The sequence below is a fragment of the Xenopus laevis genome, chromosome 1L, assembly GCF_017654675.1.
Source record: "Xenopus laevis strain J_2021 chromosome 1L, Xenopus_laevis_v10.1, whole genome shotgun sequence".
Taxonomy (NCBI): Eukaryota; Metazoa; Chordata; class Amphibia; order Anura; family Pipidae; genus Xenopus; species Xenopus laevis.
The window spans coordinates 77,811,477-77,832,174 of record NC_054371.1 but is presented as its reverse complement, the minus strand read 5'-3'; the positions used below and the strand labels follow the sequence as shown (position 1 = coordinate 77,832,174).

Below are 20,698 nucleotides of genomic sequence, written 5' to 3'. Positions count from 1 at the left end.
AGTCCCCCGATTTGAATATCATCGAAAATCTATGGAGATTATTTGAATCATGCATTCCATGCTCGGCAGCCATCAAATTTAACTGAACTGGAGTGATTTTGTATGGACAAATGGTCAAAAATACCACCATCCAGACACTCATCAAAGGCTATAGGAGTCGTCTAGAGGCTGTTACATTTGCAAAAGGAGGCTCAACTAAGTATTGATGTAATATCTCTGTTGGGGTGCCCAAATTATGCACCTGTCTAATTTTGTTATGATGCATATTGCATATTTTCTGTTAATCCAATAAACTTTATGTCACTGCTGAAATACTACTGTTGCCATAAGGCATGTTATATATTAAAAGGAAGTTGCTACTTTGAAAGCTCAGCCAGTGATAAACTAGACTCCAAAGAATTAAGAGCGGTTCCCAAACTTGTTCATTTGACTGTAAGTGCAACTGACAGTAACAATTAGCTTCAAGTTATACAATGCCAGGGATAACTTTTATTGGTTGCTATTCGCAAATGCAGTGTTCAGCCCCAGTGATCATAAATGAGCACTAAATTGCTTAGAAAAATGCCAAACACTTCTTGTGGTTATACCTACTGCAGTGAAAAGATTTTTCCACGATAAGCAAATATTTTCAGTTGTGGATAGGCCAGTGACCACACTTAAGACAGAAGTAGAAATTGCTACTAGGGATGCACCAAAATCCAGGATTCAGTTCACAATCCAGCCATTTTCGACCAAATACAAGCGCCTGGCCGAACCAAATTCAAAGCCTTAAAATCATGCAACTTTTTGTCACACAAACCAGGAAGTATTTTTTTTTTTTTTTTTTTTACTGTATGCTGTGTGAACAATTCTCTTTGGCCCTTTCTTCGGTTCGATATTCAGCCGAATCTTTCATGATGGATTTGGCCGAATCCTAAAATTATGGATTCGGTGCATCCCTAATTGCTACAGTTGTTGACCTTCTTACGCGGTCAGCATTTCAAGATATTAATGATCAAAAGCTACAAACCTTTGGGGACCTTTCCTGCCAGAAGGCCATTTAAGTAGTTAATCTCATTAAAAGCACTTTGCAACTCTTTCTGCAAATCAGCTTGCATTTTCTTGTAGTTTGATTTTTCAGTCTCCAGCTGCTTCTCAAACAAAGACGCCACCTTTTCCTTTTGATTGTACCCGGCTGACGTGTCCTCCTATGTATTGAAACATATTTTAAAAAACAATATCTTGGTGGAAAGAAAAAAATCATTTTTTTTCCAAGAGCAGCACTGCTCAGATCAGCGATAGGGGAAAACAAAGCAAATATCTTGAAAACAATGTTTAAATGAATGCTCATTGGAGGAATGTTTTTGTATGCCTCAGGATTAAAACTCATGATAACTCATAGCTATAACCATAAGACTTTTGAAAATTCAGCAAGAAGCATATTTAAGCACCATTGTAATTAAGGTTTTCTGTTAGAAAGAAAATATTTATTGTTAATGATCTGGTAACAGTATTGTATGAAGTGATGGCCACCTGCATGAATACAGTGAATAAAGACTATCTTCCGGATTTAGCCTTCATGACATACTAAATTGAAGCACAAGCACTTTATGATTTTAAAAATGCCTTTCCTGCTCTGGAAAGTTGTGTTTCAGTGTGGAAAAGAATTGTGCAATTGTTTTTACCTGCATGTAATTTGCACAAAGGACCAAGATGAAAAAGTTCTGTTCAGTTTAAGCTTAAGGGCTGTGGCTCATGGCATTTTGAATGTTGCTACAACCAGAAACATGGAGGTAGCATACTTTGTGTTAATGATGGCATAGCTGCTTAGGACCTCACCCAAAAACACATGAAAACAACTTTTCTTGCCAAGTAAACCAAGCTTATGTGCAAGAAAGTTTTCCACCATTTTTAATGAAAATCTGCCCAGGAAGATTTATGAAGGTCACTGCTTATTATAAAAAATAAGCAGTATAGTTTGATAGCCATTTACTAACAGGTCAACCTTGGCGGTACAATTCACAGTTTCAAACCACATCTAGTGATATTTAGTACACACCATTTTCTGCTTCAGCTCTAGATTTTCACTTCTGAGGAAAGCACATTCCTTCTGAGCATCGCGAGTCACAGCTTCAGCATCAGAAAGAGAATGCTTCAGTTGAAAGACTTCTTCGCAGAGTTTCTCGCTATCACCCTGGAAGCACACCAGAATATGAGCTAGTCAATAAAAATCCCACTTGCTTTAAAACATCTGGATTCAAATGCTTCAGTTTATAACCTACATGTTAGTAACAGAAACTGATCAAAAGATTTATCAATGCCAGATGTAGCAGATGCTTAGCATAAATAGCGGTTTATTCATAACTCACCATGGAAACAGAGAGATCAAAATTTCGTACTTTTTTCTGCAAGTTATCTGTGTGTTTCCTTAATTCTGCAAGTTGAATTTCCTGCTCTTTTAGAAGTTTTGTTTTACCGTCTAGATCTTCCTACAATTGGTTGAATAATTGTCAAAATATAATATATTAATTATATATATATATATATATATATATATATATATATATATATATATAATGAAAACAAAAACACTACAAAAAAGGATTACAGTTTAAAAGTTACATACACAGACATTGAGGGGATTTACATTTGTGATTAAAAAAAACTTTTATACATAAAAATAATGTGTTTTAGCTCTAGAATAGCTCTACTTTTTTACAGAATACCAAAGGAAGTTTTGTTAAGAATAGCATACACCAGAAAAGCTCACCTCAAGATTTTGATTGTACATCTCTGCATTTTCAATTAATTTCTTTAAATTGGCAATCTCATGGATTAGTTGTGCCTGGAATGCAATTAAGCAATACAGCAAGTAGTATTAGCAAGCGTGATGATTGAACAGCCATCACCCAGAGTAGAGGAGAGTGAAGGTGGGGTGATCAAAAATTAGAAAGGGTTTGGAACTCTGCATAATATAACACCCGTCCCAGTGCTACAAGAAACAGGTTTGACTCCAATACCTCAGAGTTAAAGAAGCAGTAACAACAAAACATTAAAGTGTTTTAAAGCAACTAAAATAAAATGTACTGTTTACCCCACACTGATAAAACTTGTGTGTTTGCTTCAGAAACACTACTATAGTTTATAAATATGCTCTGCTGTGTAGCCATAGGGGCAGCCATTCAATCTAAAAAAGGAGAAAGGCACAGGTTTATCAGATGTATTTTGCAGAATATAATAGGTTTAGATCACTGCATAAGAACCATTTCCATTGTATTTACAGTACTGATCTGCTATTTAACCTGTGCCATTAAGCCCTATGTCGACATGAATGGCTGTCCCGATGGCTATACAGCAGCTTATTTGTAAAAACTATAGTAGTGTTTCTGAAGCAAATAGCATTTTTACCAGTGAAGGGCAACAGTACATTATATTTTAAGTACTATAAACCAATTTTGAAGTTACTGTTCTTTCAGGTATAGTTGGTTAACCTGAGCACACAGGCCAACTCCAAGCTACCACTAAATTACACAGAAGCAGAAGTCATGCAATTCAACAGTTACTTATTTTGCAGTGCCAAAACCAATGCAAAATGTTAAGAAGGAACAGAAAGTTCTGCTATGCAACATCCAATTTAAATGTTGTTTTGTCTATCCCTGAACAGAGAAGCTGCAGGCCAACTTTTTCAACTAAATCCATTTCGGCACTATATAGGTGGCTAATAGATTCTGGCAAAACACACAGTCTCAAATAAAAACCTGCAAAAAAATTGCATTTAAATGCATCAATAGAAAATCATTTTAGTTAATCTTGCAGAAGAACATTTTTGTTCAAACTTAAAGTAACTTAATTTATTTAAATAACATGTACATTTAAAAAAATGGTTTGAAATACTGCATTTGAAAGCAGTATTTCTTTATCCCTTTCTGTTCTCAGATAAAGGAAGAGCATTAATAAATAACTTTTGAATTATATAAAAATATTATATTATATAAAAGGAGCCTATAGCTGTTCTTTCTAATCAAATAGTACCTCGTGTTCTTTTTGAGTTTCCTTCTCCAGTATTTCAAATTCATTGGTTTCTTGATTCTCCTTGAGAGAACGTTCCAGATCTGCAATTTCCCTTTTTAGAGTTTCATTCTCTAGAATAACACTGTCAAAATTATCTCGCATAAGTGCCAGTTCCTCAAATGCATTTGCCTGTTTGGGTTGAAACATAATCAAAATAAACACAATGATCTTCAAAACTAAACATGAAAAACTGTAGAGAATACGATTACCTTTTCTGCCATTAAAGCTTCGCATAGCTGAATACTCTCCATAAAATCTTGCTCATTAGACTGGGGGAAAAAAAGGTAATCTGTTACTTTTCCTGTAAAAACATACATACAGCATCATATATAATGATAGGAGAATCTTAAAGGGCATGTAAAGGCATTCATTCTTTAATGAAAAAGAAACCTATCTCCAATATACTTCAATTAAAAAGTGTGTACCGTTTTTTTATAAGAAACCTGACTGTATGCAGTGAAATTCTCCCTTCTTTTACTGCTGTGGATAAGAAATGTCAGATGGTCCCTAACTGCTCTGCAGGGAAACAATCATACTTATGAACAGCAGGGGGAGCCAACGCCTTACTTCCCAGCCAAGCAGAACTCAAACAGCTTTGTTTGTTTCCCTGTAGAGCAATTGCAACCGTGTAGAGATTTGTATTGGATTTTACTTTTGCCTTTACATCCCCTTTACTGTTTCCAACTCCAGCTGCAGGGACAAAGATCATGGAGCCAGATTTAAACAGATAAACTGAGATTCTATTTGGAGGATTATTTTGCTGCAGCCACTGGTTTTGCAGAGTTGGAGAAAGTGTGTATTAAACAATACAAAAACTATAAAATGCACATTAGATTACATGACAACACAGGACCCAGTGCAGTCTGCCTATTCTGATACTTTCCTTCCTTTAAGGGTAGGACTACACGGACGTTTTCGGCGCAATCCAAATCGATGCGACAAAACGCATGCAACGGAAATAAGGTTAGAGATAGAAATGTCGGATGAAGTCGCAGCATTGATATCACACAACTGTCGGATGCAGACGCTGCGTCTCATATCACCCTCATTCAAAAAAAGGGTAAGGATCCACAGGACCCAGGAGGATACAGACCCATCTCCCTATTTTGGTAAGCTTGACAAAAGGCCATGTGGTCTGAAACGTTGCCGTGATGCCCCTGTGAAGCACGAATAAAGGTGTTTTAATACAAAAGAATTTGTTGGTGCTGTCCTGAAGTTGATTTGTGGTGCCAGTGGAAAGTGGCCACTGGTGGACGTGCACCATCCACAAAAGGAGTGAAAATCGTTGTGCTGATTGCTTGTCTACTACATTGGGAAACTAGAGACAACACCAGCAGACTGTTTTCTCTCGCACACTTCTGTCAAAAACGCAAGATACCATTTATGATCTTATCAACAGACGCAGAAGAAGAGTTAGATTGGAATTTCCTTGAAGAATCAATAAAACATTAGGTTTAGGTGTACAAATGGTGACATGGATCCTTACCCTATACACAGCCCCCTCAGCAAGGCTTAAAATCAATGGAACACTCTCCAAACCCTTCAAATTCGCAACGGTACATGCCAGGGCTGCCCTTTAGCACCCCTCTTATTTCAATTGAAAGTTTCCTTAACTATATCAGGAGAAATCTTAACATCTCGGGACTAGAAGTAGGGGGGAAAATCACTAGCCAAATCAGAGGCTTTAAACATAACTATGCTTAAAAAGGAGTAAAACTACTTCCTGACTGGGAAGCCTATCTGAAAGCGGCACAAATGAACAGATGTGTAGACTGGCCCTTTCATGTAATTTATGGGTAGGAATAGAGCAAGAATCGGCTCAGACACCATTATGGGCACTACCATGGCTACCTCACACACAGAGGACAGACAGACACAAAGGTTATATACTCTAGCTAAAATAGGAAACTGGATAAACACACGCTGGAGATTTACTCCTATATTTGGCAACCCCAACTCCTATATTTACAAAAGCATACTAAATATTAAAGTCCCCCGATTAACACATTTAAATCCAAATGGGAGGAGGAATTGGGCATGACAATAGCAGAAGAAGAATGGCAGAAAATAGTACTACTAACACACTCTACCTCAGTTTGCTGTAAAATACAGGAGCTAAATTATAAACTTTTGAGTTAATGGTACAGAACTCAGCAAATTAGCCTACGTGCTTGATGTGCAACAAGGAAATAAGCACTCTGTCACACATCTTTTGGGGTTGCCCAATGCTTTCAGACTACTGGTCTAAAGGTGGCCATACATGGAGAGATCCGCTCGTTTGGCGATGTCGCCAAATGAGCGGCTCTCCCTCCGATATGCCCACCTTGAGGTGGGCAATATGGGGCTGATCCGATCGTGGGCCCTAGGGCCCAACAATCGGATCCTAGCGAACGCACGGTCGGATCGCGGGACCGCATCAACGAACAGATGCGGCCGTGATCCGACGGGATTTTTAGTCCCATCCGATCGAGATCTGGCCGACTTTCGGCCAGATCTCGATCGGGGAAGCCCGTCGGGGGCCCCATACACGGGCCAATAAGCTGCCGACTCGGTCTGTCGGCAGCTTTTATCGGCCCGTGTATGGCCACCTTAAAATCAGGGAAATCATTAAAGAGATTACTGATGTAGAGATCCCAAATACACCAATGCATTTAATTCTCCATCAGACCTGTAAACCAATACAAATTTATACGAAGACCACTACTCCAATTATGCTAGGCATAGCCAAATCCTTAATACCTCTAAATTGGAAAGAACACACACCTCCCGAAATCACGGACTACGTCAGATCCCCGAAATAGAAAGGTTTGAAAGCTATAAAACATCTGCACAAGAGATGGAGAGATATTACCAGAAGTGGTTCTACTGGGTAAGATTTAGGAAATTGCATTAATATAAAGTTATGATGCAATCAGAAATATGTTTATTCGGGAGAATTAAACCACTAAAGGCATTTCCTGACGAATATGTCTCCTTACCAGAGACACACTGAGAAAACATATATTGATGGAAGACTGGTAGAAGGCTGGTTCACCCCCTTACATCTGCCTCTAAACGTGAAAGTAAAAGGGTAGTACTATACAGCTGAAGTCTCTGATTACATTAGCTATGTGTTTAAGAAAAGTAAAATTACTATATTTCGGATATATCCACTAATTTTGGGCTTAATAACAGAATTTCGATCTACCAGCAAGAAGAATTAATTTCTTATACTTTTCTTTCTTTCCCTTATCTACTACCTTTCATTCTTTTCTAGTCCTTTCATGCACATAGGGGCTGATTCACTAACTTCGAGTGAAGGATTCGAAGTAAAAAAAACTTAGAATTCGAAGTGTTTTTTGGGCTACTTCGACCTATCCGAACTAAAAATCGTTCGACTAATCGACCATTCGATAGTCGAAGTACTGTCTCTTTAAGAAAAAACTTCGACCCCCTAGTTCGCCATCTAAAAGCTACCGAAGTCAATGTTAGCCTACGGGGAAGGTCCCCATAGGCTTTCCAAAGTTTTTTTGGTCGAAGGATAATCCTTCGATCGTTGGATTAAAATCCTTCGAATCGTTCGATTCAAAGGATTTTATCGTTCGATCGAAGGAATAATCCTTCAATCGCACTATTTGCGCTAAAATCCTTCGACTTCGATATTCGAAGTCGAAGGATTTTAATTCCCAGTCGAATATCGAGGGTTAATTAACCCTCGATATTCGACCCTTTGTGAATCGGCCCCTTAGTGTTTGACGTCTTTACTGAATTGTGATATACTAACTTGATTACATGACAATAATGTTAATCACATAAAACTAAGGAACTAAAGAACCCTGTTTCACTTTCTTCAATGATAAAAATTGTTAATAAACTGGAATTTAAAAGTGAAATAGATTTTAAACTGCTTAAGAAGTCATATTTTCATGTGACATGAGAAACTCGTCAACGTACTATAAGATAGTATTAATAGATATAACACGGGGTAATTAATAGTTTTCAGTTTTATGATATGCAACCAAATTAGTCAAAATTGAAAAGACATGACAAGAGTGTTATAAACAACATGAATAAAACCCACATTCTGATTACTTCAATTGCACGGCTGCACAGAAAAACGAATGCAGACTTACAGTATGTATCAGAGATTACGAATTGACTGTGCAGAATAATTAATATATTTTTGAGCTGTAGACAGAGGTATGAAACTTTATGCCACCTGGCTCTTAAGTGATTGCAAAGTTAGTGCCAGCAACATGGTTTACTTGTCATTGGAATATAAAGGTTTAAACACCCAATTTGATAATTTTGTATAAGAATATATTGGTTGGATATCGGCTCATTTTCATCTTTTTGATGTTTAAAGAAGACCCTTAAGAGTGGCAAACACCTTAAAGCACAGTTAGCAGGTGCTTTGCTGTAGACACCAGGGAGTAATATGCCCAATAAAAGAAATATGGGTTAGCTTTATTTCAGGAAAATAATGTTCATGAAAAAAGTAACTCACTTTTTGTTTATCATTCTCACTTTTCTTGCCAATGTTTTCAATAAACTCTTCTAAATCAGCTATCTTTTGCTCCAGCATTTTTCTGTGTTCGATACACTCATCATGGGAGCTGCTTAGACGTTTTCCATCAACAGAACTATCCTGTAGGTCACTGCTTGATGCATTGTAACCAGAGTCTCCAAGGACTGACATTTCTTTTCTCACAACTTCCTTTTCAACATCTGTTTGGACTTCAGCATTAATGGAATGCTCTCTCGAGTTTGTAACCATCTCTAGATTTTTAGCTTTGACACTAAGCTGCTCTTCCAGTTCTGCTATCTTGAGCTCGAAGCTTTGTACAAGTTCCTTTTTTTCTTCCTCCTTTGACTGTAGTTGTTGCTGGAGGCTTGTGATCTCTTTTTCAAAAGAAGCTTTTCTGCATTCAGCCATATCACCAGAGTCTTTGGCGAGGTATTGTAGCTGGTTTTCCTTAGAAGAATCATGAAACTGAACACTGTATGTATAAAGAATCAGTGTTAATAGACCTACACTTGCATATATTTAATTAAAATAAAAACACTAATCCTAAAGATAACAATCAACAGTGATGTCTAAAAATGCCCTAGTCACAGGCCACCCACAATTTCAAATGCCTGGGGATGGATTATTAATTTATTCAACACAATGCATTCATACAAAGGGGCCAATACAACTTTTCTAGGACTACATGCAGCCTGCAGTCTTGTTGGACAATCCTGATGTACAGCTTCAGTTTTATCACTTTGACAGTGTTCAAGAACTTTTTACCGCAGATTACTATTAAAGGTATGGGATCCATTATCCAGAATGTTCTCAATTATGGGTAGGCCATCTCCCATAATTCAAATTTTTTTTTTTTTTTTTTAATAATTTCCTTTTTCTCTGTAATAAAACAGTACTTTGTACTTCATCCCAGCTAAAATATAGTTAATTCTTATTGCAGCGAAAAAAGTCCGACTGGGTTTAATTATTGTTTTTTTTTTTAGTAGACTAAAGGTATGGAGATCCAAATTACGGAAAGATCCCTCATCCAGAAAACAGCAGGTGTCAAGAATTGTGGATAATCGGTTCCATACCTGCAGTTGGTAGAAATGATTTTTCAAATCATCACTAAAATAGATAACCTCTCAACCCCAACTATACTTGAGGCTTGGAATATCCACTTGCTAAATACCGATTAATACCATGTTAAAAGGTAGAACATTATGAATGTCACTTGCAGGAATAAAAAAAAGTAAACTATATCAGAACACAAATTACTAGCAAGGATTCAAAGTAGACCATCCTATTCCACACACCATAAGCATTTAAGTCAATTATTAAAATACCAATTAACCATTGTGCTGCCTCTTACAAGTCACTGACTCATTCTACCTTTCTGCACTACATCATTGTTTAGGCTTCTCAATTACTACATCAATGATCAAGACTAACAGGTATGGTGGCCTGTTAAATCTGTAAAGGAAAGACAAAGACTCCTAGTTTTAGGAGACTTTACCTATTTATTGCTTCGTGGGTAGTTTTTGAAACCGTACCTGTCAGAAATCTGTCCAAAGTCTATCATTGATTGATGAAGTGATGTCTTTTCTCTGTGAGTTACTTTACTGGCTAAATTCCATTCTGCATCTATTCCATTGCTGTCCATCATGGAGAGGGCGTCATCAAAATCAGAAAACTCTGTACAAACAGCTGAACAAGAACAATCAATAATGAAAGTTGAATCTGATAAATGATATGGGATATTTGAGCAAATATCTCATCTATATAGCGAGAGATCTATCTTTTGGTGACCTTTTCTAGAAAGTACCCCCTTGCACACTGCCTGCCACTTATCTACAAGCCTAACATAAGCAAGTATGCTTTTATATAATAATAAAAAAAGTGCCTGAAAGCTATACCCTATGCAAAGAGAGAAAGCTCTTGACTAACCTATATACAGACAAATGTAGATTATACTGAATAATGTACCTCCTGTGAAATTGTATAGAGTTCTGCAGCCTTGTGCTTTTTAATGGTCCTCTGTGACTTATAACTTACAATAAAGGGGTACACTAGCTTTTGTACAGACAAAAACAAAAAAAAGTCAGCAACAGTTTATACGTACAGTCATCAATTTCTGGAAATGAAGGCATGTCAGAGAACTTTGCTTTCTTGCTAAAATTGCCGGGTAATCTGGATAGCATATCAAAGTCAGAAACACCAGAAGCATGTAAACTATTTTGGATTTTTCCTGGTGCCCACGTAACTCTTCGTTTTCGTTTGACCTAAAGGTAGTAAAGAGAAACAATTGCATTCTAAAAATAGTTGGAAAAAGTCCAGCCATCTTTCTGTGTATAATGAACATATTTTAATTTTTTTTTATAAAAGTGTAAATAGTAAAACTAGGGATACGCTGAATCCAGAATTCGGTTCAGGATTCAGCCAGAATTCTGCCTTTTTCAACAGGATTCGGCCGAACCCTTCTGCCCGACCGAACTGAATCCAAATACTAATTTGCATATATGGAAGGAAATTGCGTGACTTTTTGTCACAAAACAAGGAAGTAGAAAATATTTTCCCCTTCCCACAGCTAATTTGCATATGCAAATTAAGATTCGGTTCTCAGACAAATTTTTTGAGAAGGATTCGGGGGTTCGGCCGACTCCAAAATAGTGGATTCAGTGCATCCCAAAAAAACAAACAAGTGCATGACTGTCAAATTCTGATATAAGAAAATGACAACTACATCCCCTTATTTGGGCCGGATTTACATAGTAAGCACCCCTAGGCCCGCTGCTATTCATCATCCTTGTCCCCTCCCTTTTGTTTGCACAAATTTTTATTGAGTCCGGAGCAATGGGGATTGGCGCATGGGAAATATAAAAAAAACATTGTATCTCCTGTGCATCCCCAGTGTTTCTGAACCAATGTGGGTGTGTTTGAGCAGCATGCCATGACCTAAAATCCTGCTGCCCTACGCCCAGGCCATGGTGGCCTTTCCACAAATCCGGGCCTGCTTTTTGAGCAGAGTTTGCTCTCCAGTGGATTTAAAATGCACGTTATAAGTAATGCACCCCAACCATGAAATATAGCAGACAACATCCCAGAATTGTAGACCTGATTATCCTTGTATCTTATATTAAGTTATATATAAACTCTTGCAACTGCACACATAGATAACTAGTTATTGCTTGTATTTCGAGTTACCCTTTGGTCCTGTTGAGATTCTTGGGATGAAGCAACAACAATATTTGTCAAGTGCCATATTCTATCTTCTCTCTCTTTGTGTAGTTGTTTGATTTCAGCCAGCAACTGTGTATGCTCTTCTTTAGCCATTGCTTGAGCTTTTGTTTCAGACGATGACTGAAAGTATAATGTAGAAAAAGCATTGTCATTTGTTCTGGAAGCTTAACAACAAAATGTACATTGGCTGTTGGGAGAGAGATTGCACTGAAGCTGAGTTAGGGAAGAAGCTCTATATGTTGACTGCTAAAGCAATGGGAATGAGGTGGAGATATTGGGGCTTTCAGGTCTGTGTTAAAAATTGCACTTTGTTAAATTAGTAGTAGAAAGAGAAGTGATGTTCTTAAACCACTGCAATGTACCCTTATGCGAGATGAGTTAGGGAAGAAGCTCTATATGTTGACTGCTAAAGCCATGGGAATGAGGTGGAGATATTGGGGCTTTCAGGTCTCTGTTAAAAATTGCACTTTGTTAAATTAGTAGTAGAAAGAGACGTGATGTTCTTAAACCACTGCAATGTACCCTTATGCGAGATTTGGGCAGAACATTAGGCCTGTACCTCTTAAGCAGCACACCAAATGCTTGCAGGCCTATAACTAGCTAACCCTTATATATTGGAACACTGGAGGCAAATAGTTATAAGGGTGAGTGAGCTGATGTCTTATGCGTTAATTGAACCCGCTTCTGCCTCTCCTCGGGAGTGTTGTTAACAAGGGGGAAGCCCCTGTGATATATTTTTATGTGGTGATTTGCAAAAAATATTTGGGTATTTATTTATGCATGCAATTTGTGATCCAATACTGGGGGTGGAGGTGGTGACCAGTGCAGCTTATGAGCACAAATAAATCTTACTTTTAGAATGTATGATCTCATTTAAACTCACATGCTCGTTTTTTAACCTATGCAAGAAGGAATTGCAAACGTCTAAGCAGGAAAATGTCGACTTCAAAAAGAGACTATTTCTTAGCAAATAAGAAGTACTAGCTTAGAATACAAAGTACCACAGGATGAGCTTTGTGCATAATTAATAAGTGTTGGACAATCATAAAATAAAGTATTAAAAGTAAAATGTATTCTTTTACTTCAAAAATAAACGTACTCACCTCTAAATTCTCTAATTGTTTCTTTAAATCCAAGATTTCCTTTCTGTACCTTTTTAGCAAAGCTTCATCATCCAGGACCTCATTAACATGGGGAGTATTTCTCACATGTTTGGCAGTACTGGCAAACTAAAAGTGAGGGTTTAGAAGAATTTGAATTATGCAGTGCAATGAAAGGTTTTGTCTGTCATTTAATTTATTTGTAAAATATATGCAAGTTTGTTCTTCTGTCAGTACTACTATATAATGTACAGTGCATATATAAGTAATACTATATAAAAATATAGGTATATAAACGCTAATGAGAAAGAGAAGCCAAGGTCACAACTATTCTAAGCACTTTTCAATTGAATGTCACCAACTAGTGTCTCAGCACTAATATCACCATACAATATGCCACAACAAAACTAGATTTTATGGAAGAGAACTTTCTTCACATATTAGATGAGGAATTGTACTCAAATTTTTACACCATCTCTGGTCTATGGCAGGGATCCCCAACCTTCATGAGCAACATTCAGAAGTAAAAGGAGTTGGGGAGCAACACTAGCATGAAAACTGTTCTTGTAGTGCCAAATAATTGCTGTGATTGGCCATTTGGTAGCCCCTTTGTGGATTTTCTACATACATTGAGGCTCTGTTTGGTAGTGCACCCGGTTTTTATGCAGCCAAAACTTGCCTCCAAGCCTGGAATTAAAAAAGAAGCACTTATTTTGAGGCCACTGGGAGCAACATCCAAGGGGTTGGAGAGCAACATGTTGCTCACGAGCTACTGGTTGGGGATCACTGGTCTATGGTATAGAAGATTATTAGGTAGAGCCAACTCGTTTTTCAATTTAAAATGCTTAAAAAGCTTTAGCAGAAACAGACCACCTTCCCAAATTCTTTGGGTTCTTCAGGGGGAAAATAAGCAGCTGCACAAAGAAGTAGATTGGGCTATCGACCTTATTTTGATTAGGAGGGGCAAAAAATGAAAGTTCTTTATGAAGGTAACCCGTTCGGTGGATATATATTGTAGGGGGTTCGCCAACCCTGTGAACTGTTCTAAATTGATACATTTAGTTGATACATTTCTTATCTTTGTCCCTGCTGAGTAGAATCTCTGGGTTTCATTAAAGGCAGCTGTTAGACTTGAAACAATAGTTGCTAATACTCCAGAGCTGCTGCTAAAAAATTTATCAACTAAATATTGCAAAATTATAACAGTTTAGAGTCTGCGCCTGCATTATTGCGCTGCCAGATAAACACCAGAAGCACGAACATTCAACTTAAAACTTCGATTTTGGAAAACAGTAAAAAATAAATAATGGAAAGTGATTGAAAATAGTCTTTATCTTTGAAGAACAATCTGAAAACAACTGAACTGAAAAAAAAGTGTTTGGAAGGTGAACAACCCCTTTAAGCTAGCCAAGCTTCTAAACATTTGGTAACTCACTTTCTAACAGTCAATCAAGTGCTTTTCACCTTTCATAATTATTGTTTTACAAATATACTGTATATTGACTGCAAAGAATTAAAAATCCAATTTAGCAGATAAACATCACAAGTAGAACTGGAAATGCTAAACTGGTTATTTCTCTTAACACCAGAACAACTAGCATTATCTAGCAAATGTAAGTTTAAATTAATGTGGCAGATTTACAGCCTGGGAAATCTGAAAGAAATTTAAATTTAAGAATTAAATGCCAATTTGGCAGAATGACTCATTCTAATAGTTGAACTCTATTCTGCTCTATATGATAGTGGAACTCTCTGAACAGCTCATACTATTTGCAAAAAGCAAAAAAAAAAATACCAACAAATTTAAAACTGCCACCAACACCTTTGTTAAAAAAAAGCATTAAGAAAAGACCCTTACCTGAAGTGTACTTAGAGTCTCATCAAAAGAAACTGGCGTAATTGTGCAAATTATAACCGTTTTTGCATTTCCTCCCAATGAATTTTGGAGAATTCTGGTGAGTTTGCTGTCTCTGTAGTTTATAAATCCACTTGAAATAAAAGGCAGAAATTTAAGTTTTTACTACTTTTTTTTTTTTAAAGATAAAACTTTTATTGTTTTCCACACATAAAACAAACATAAACAAAACATGCCAGAGCAATGCAATGGTAATTAGATAAAATTTCCATGACAGATATTCAAGCATTTAACATAGTATTAATGTTATATTTCAGTTTTTACTACTTTTTAATGCATATATTTAAAAAATGTATGACACCTTCCTTTCCTAGATTTGTGGCTATAGGATATAGAATAATTTAGCTTACTGCAATATTTGTCAATATCACACGCTGACCAGTATGTAGGCTACGACAAAATGTTAACCCTTTCTCTTACTATAGGAGATTGCATAAAAGGTATTTACCCAGCCTGGCCATCGCTAAGCTTCTTAATAACCTGTCCAAGGATAAACAAGCTGCGGTTGATGTTGCAGCCTTCCTTAAGTCTCACACCTGAAACATACATATATCTTGTGAGAGCAAATGAACAGATATGTGTCATTTGTAGATGCAATTTCACGTAAACATAAGAATTTACCTTCAGCTCCAGTTTGGCTTGCTCTTTCACTGCCAGCAAGATCTACCAAATTCTGTAAAACAAACATAAAATGTATGGGAGCTACAGCATTAGTTCTCGGTTTGTAATGTGGGTGAGTCACAAAAAACCCCATCCATTGCTTCATGCTAATGTACATTGGTTATTAAGCCTTATTGTGGCTTTTAAAGTTACAGAAATTACTTGCTGAAAAAGTGCTCCAATAAATTACTTACCAAGTGGGATACCATGACAGCTCCATCACAGTTCTCTGAATTTGTGGGATCATTTCTGTCTCGGCTTTCAACAATCTGTAAAGCAAAAAGTGTTCAATATATTGGCGACAAAAATAATTCAGTATGAGCTACAGTATTTGGTAAAGAAAATTCATTGGGGAAATCAAAAAACTTACCATTCTAAATATTGTATGTGAACGACTACTATGATCATTCATTTTAGTCTCTCCATAATGTCTGTTTTCTATAGAAGGAAATTTTCAAAATTACCTTTATGAATGTTAAACCAATAAATTTAATGTTCTTTTGGTACAAACGAGCATATGAAATATTCTTTGGTACAAACCAGTAAATGTTTATTTTACAGTGCAAGACAGCAGAAGAGAGAGTAAATATTGTTAACTAACCCACAACATGGAAAAAGTTTTAGGAACACAGGTTTAATTATGGCATCTTATTAAAATATTTTATCAGCTATGATGTAATGAATGGCTTACTTTCACCCTTTTTGATCCACTGTATTACATGTTCAGGAACCATTACAAGTTCTTCAGTCAGGTCAGCAACATACACGTTTCTCTACAAACAAAAACTTGGTTTTAGACCATTCAGCACTGAAATATAGTAAATTTGACAAATAAATGCAAACATCCTGTTCCAGGAACTTCTGCCATGATATATACACACACATACACACAGAGACTTCCACCTTAATATTTTTAAATAATTTTTTGCAGATGTTTAACCACTTCACTACTATTTTGGCATATAAAATGTTACCAGGGGGAAAAATTACATTAAAATCCTCGCGAATTTCCAAGGGCTTCTTTCTTCTGTCATCACACAGTAGGTCTTTCACAGTTTCATTGTAAATCTCCATATAAGAAACTCTTAGAAGAAACTCTCTGTTCGGTATCTGCAGAAAAATAGTGATGGGCGACAGATACATGAGTACTGGATCAAGAAAAATCTTGATTTATTGGCTACTGTCCTCTAAATAGAAAAAAGTATTTTAATTCAGGAATTTGATCATGCCGGAAACAAAATTGTTTACAAATAGTAAATTTGTAGTCCTTATTTATACCAGGGGATTCACTTAGTATTAAAGGGGGTCTTCAACTTCAAAAACTTTTTTCAGTTCAGTTGTTTTAAGATAGGTCACCAGAAATAAATACCTTTTTTCTAATTACCTTCTATTCTCTATTGGTGACTATTTTTCTTATATTGAGGTGAAAAGTTATATTTTCCACCTTCACGAGTCCTTCTAAAGCAGCTCTGGGAGAGTGGGGCAATGACTCTGTAAGTGTTGTAAATTGATAGATTTTGTGGATACATTTCTAATATCTAGCAATGCTGAGCAGAATCTGAGTAGTTGTAATAATTGATACAATAGTAATATTCAAAATATACTGCTGAGAAATGTATCAACTAATATAGCAAAATGTAACAGTTCAGAATCCGTGCCTATATTATTGAGCTGCCAGACTGAAACACTAGAGACAGGAACATTAAACTCTAATTTTGGAAAAACTGTAAAAAAATAAAAGATGGAAAGCAATTGAAAAAAAGTATTTATTTTCTTTAGAAAAACTATTTTTCTGCTTGCAATAAAGAGCAGTCCTTTCTTGCTTTATGGCCGGGATTCTAAATATGGGCTTATGATCTAAAGAGAGTCACAAGACAAATTAAATAACTATTAATCTGAAAGACCCCTTTCCATTTACTATTCTGCAGTTTGGAAAAGTCTCCCAAACAGGAGGCTCAGCAAGAGAGCCAATTAAGGTGAGATTTGAAGAAAAAATTCTATTTGCTCTCCCATTAATATCTAGAAGTTCAGTTTGGAGCTCAGTTAGGGTGGCATTTAGGGTGAAAACGTCTATGCCGCCCTTGATATTCTTGAATATGTTAATAATTAATAATTATTATTATTATTAACCTAACTAGGAGCGAAGGGGGTCTGGAACTTAAGAAACCTGACAATAACATCAATAAACAGAGTAGAAAAGAGCTCTGGTTGGGCAACAGCAAACAGATACAAACATACAGTAAATTTAGGAAATCTGAACCTCTGATAAGACAAAATATATCACACTGATGGTTACAAAATAATTTTAAAATAAAAAACTCTAAAACTATGATGGTGGAAATTTAAGTGACCACAGCATCTGCTTTATATAAAATAAACATGTTAGTGAGTGAAGATAGTGATGCATATAGACACTGGCTTATTTTTTTATATAAATTCCATTGCAGCATGTGACAGAGATGTTAACCTAGCTGCTTTTAAGCAAGGTTTTACGCTTACAGGCCAATTTATTTTATTTGCACAGCTAACATTTTTTAGGTTGAGGGAATGCAGTAATTAAACAAGGAATAGAATGCCATCCAGGAATATTGCCATCCATTTGCCCATAATGGCCAATTTGTTTGTGAACAAGAAGCAGCTGCAAAACAAGAACACCGTTGAAAAACTAGCACCAGCCTTCATAATGTACACATATACATACCTCCTGAATAATTTTAAAAACTTCCTGTATGGCTTGCGGTATTATGCCCAATGAATTTGGTGTTCCCATCATTGTGTACGTCTTGCCTGAAGATGTCTGTCCGTATGCAAATATTGTGCCTGTAAGAAACATATCATTTTCACGCAAAATTCAGTTTACATTTACATACATGAATGTAAAGTCCACCAGACTATGAGAGTTCAATAGACTAGTAAAATATCCCCATTATATTTTTACAAAAATAACAAACAAAAAAATAAACTTACCATTATATCCCTGCAAAGCTGATCGTATGATAGGTACTGCTATTTCTTGGTAAACTTGACTTGTTGATTCGTGAGAATTAAATACACGATCTAGGGGGAAAATGTCACCTCATTAGATCCGCATCTTATTTTCTACTGATTCACAGCACATGTGCACAGTGGAATGCTAATGGCATGCAAAAGAAGGCCCAACAGAGGGAGAGAGCTCTCTCACTATAAATATACCTTTGTTTTTACTCTGCTGTGCACAAGCTTGGTCCTGAATCTCCACAATGGACCGCAAGGGTCTTTCATAAAATGGTGGCGCTCTAAGAACTATACCCTGGTCCTAAATTCAGCAAAAAGGTGCCCTGGCCCAGGGTGTATAGTTAGCAACTGTTATCACCCAGCTCGCTCACTGTGCACAAGCAATAGCAAGAGACCCAAAGCTATGCCTTCTGGGTATGATCGCCTCACTTGATTATCATCCACACTACACTCTTCCACTCCATAAGGCGTTATAACCAGAAAATGGGTTAACACTACAATGGATAGATCCTGACACCACCATTACCTTAAAGGAAAACTATAACAACCGAATAATGTAGGTCTCTATAAAAATATATTGCAGCTCATATGTAAAACCCTGCTTCATGTAAATAAACCATTTTCATAATAGTATACTTGTTTAATAGTATGTGCCACTGGGTAATCCTAAATAGAAAAAAAATGGCGATACTAGGATTCACTGTGCACACAAACAAACCATACATGTTAGGTCACATTAACAGACAGAGTTCTTTCTTTTGCTCCCAGACTTCTTCCTGTTACAGTTAGAGCTGCATTATTTCTGGTGATGTGATCTCTGAGGCAGCACACAGACCATCACAAATGGCGGTTCGTGGCAAGAGATTTAAAAGGACAATAATTGCTAAACTATATATTCCAGTTTGGTAAGATTATTTAATATGCCACTTAATTTGATATAAACTATCTGCTGCTTAAGTATTTTGGGGGTTTAGTTTTCCTTTAATGTAAAAAAAAAAAAAAATGGTGAACGCTTTGAAATTTAAAAAAACAAAGAAAAAAACCCAGTCCTTGTGTAGAGGCCAACACTTAAGTGTTGCGACATTTGGGGAAAATGTATTATTTACTTTGCCTTTGTTCTCTTTTTTAGTAGTTCTTTATTAGGACGTTATGAGAGAATACAAAAAAAAAGATACACACAAGCTAGGTTTTATTTCTGCTTAAACATAGTCTTGCCATCTTTAAAGCAGTTACACCCTTTTGTGAACAGGAATCCCAGTAGTATTCTACTAAATTATAAAAATGGCTGGCTGTGAGTTATTAGTCCCCGAAAAGCTCATTGCACATTGGCCCCATTCAGCAGGACAGTTTCCAAGTTTATTGATAATACAAGGACGTGTGTTAGAAAAATAAAATAGTAAGAATGGTATGGCTTGCTCACCGAAATTGAAAGACTTTGTCCCATCAACTTGGGAAATGGTGTTGTTTCCAGCCTTCCATTGCAGGTTGGCTTGATCCCCTTGTTCTCTGTAAACAAGATGTAATATCAGATATTTTATAGCAGATAGATTGTCACTGGCCTGTCGCACAACTGCTTGGCCCCATAGCTTCCATTTGCCAGTGAATCTCGGGCGCTGTTGTACAACAAATGCCAGACGGAGTTAGACGTCACTTTGTAAATAAAGTAAGCAAGAAGAAGCAGCATATACACCAGCCACCACCTCATTACCTCTGTATAAGCGGCCGAACCCTCACACACACTTTAACTGCATCTCCCTCGGACATTTTGAGACCGATTAGTGGAGAAATCGGTACCGACACCGCTCCCTGTCTCTGTCACTTTAGTCCCTTTTGGCGGCGGTTCAAGTTTCTTCTATAACCAGTTTGAATTTCCCTCGCCCGACTAGCCTATCGGACCTCCTTGTTTGAAGTCACGCCCACAGCCATAGCAATAGCTAATCGGCGCTCAATAGTGGGGCAGGCGTTCGGAAAAACGTCACTTCCTTTAGCGCTTGGTCGCGTCACTGTACGGTCTCTTGCGAGGGACAATTCTATTGCTATCACGGTAGTGGAGCTGAAGGCAGGATTGTTAGTTAGTAATATGTCTGACATTCGGGATATAGGTTAGGTTAGGAATGCGGTAAACCTAAAGCAACATACGCCACGTGACGGGCGATTCATACCTACATTCTTAAAAACAGCTGCTTGTTAGACGCATGGCTGTATTACCTTTCATGAGATTTCTTTCTGACGCACCAGTGTCTCTTGCAAATA

General features: G+C 36.9%; 1 protein-coding gene across 4 annotated transcripts in view; it reads right to left on the bottom strand.

The window, feature by feature from the left end:
- cenpe.L (centromere protein E L homeolog) overlaps positions 1 to 20,400 on the bottom strand; it is a 59,417-nt gene extending 39,017 nt beyond the window's left edge. Inside the window, exons 1-22 of one of the 4 annotated variants that reach the window (XM_018251930.2) lie at positions 20,154 to 20,400; positions 19,866 to 19,951; positions 18,419 to 18,508; positions 18,153 to 18,271; positions 16,442 to 16,561; positions 16,143 to 16,224; positions 15,822 to 15,889; positions 15,646 to 15,720; positions 15,413 to 15,464; positions 15,240 to 15,327; positions 14,735 to 14,864; positions 12,880 to 13,005; positions 11,741 to 11,896; positions 10,659 to 10,818; positions 10,090 to 10,243; positions 8,537 to 9,029; positions 4,260 to 4,319; positions 4,012 to 4,179; positions 2,750 to 2,824; positions 2,349 to 2,468; positions 2,039 to 2,173; positions 1,010 to 1,187 (exon numbers count right to left, since the gene is read on the bottom strand). In XM_018251930.2, the coding sequence (XP_018107419.1) occupies positions 1,010 to 1,187; positions 2,039 to 2,173; positions 2,349 to 2,468; positions 2,750 to 2,824; positions 4,012 to 4,179; positions 4,260 to 4,319; positions 8,537 to 9,029; positions 10,090 to 10,243; positions 10,659 to 10,818; positions 11,741 to 11,896; positions 12,880 to 13,005; positions 14,735 to 14,864; positions 15,240 to 15,327; positions 15,413 to 15,464; positions 15,646 to 15,720; positions 15,822 to 15,889; positions 16,143 to 16,224; positions 16,442 to 16,561; positions 18,153 to 18,271; positions 18,419 to 18,508; positions 19,866 to 19,951; positions 20,154 to 20,209 (2,791 nt within the window). In that variant the 5' untranslated portion in view covers positions 20,210 to 20,400. The remainder of the gene's footprint in view (positions 1 to 1,009; positions 1,188 to 2,038; positions 2,174 to 2,348; positions 2,469 to 2,749; positions 2,825 to 4,011; positions 4,180 to 4,259; positions 4,320 to 8,536; positions 9,030 to 10,089; positions 10,244 to 10,658; positions 10,819 to 11,740; positions 11,897 to 12,879; positions 13,006 to 14,734; positions 14,865 to 15,239; positions 15,328 to 15,412; positions 15,465 to 15,645; positions 15,721 to 15,821; positions 15,890 to 16,142; positions 16,225 to 16,441; positions 16,562 to 18,152; positions 18,272 to 18,418; positions 18,509 to 19,865; positions 19,952 to 20,153) is intronic. The other 3 variants (XM_041590640.1, XM_018251926.2, XM_041590644.1) reach the window with 3 other exon arrangements.
- Positions 20,401 to 20,698: the final 298 nt, after the last annotated feature.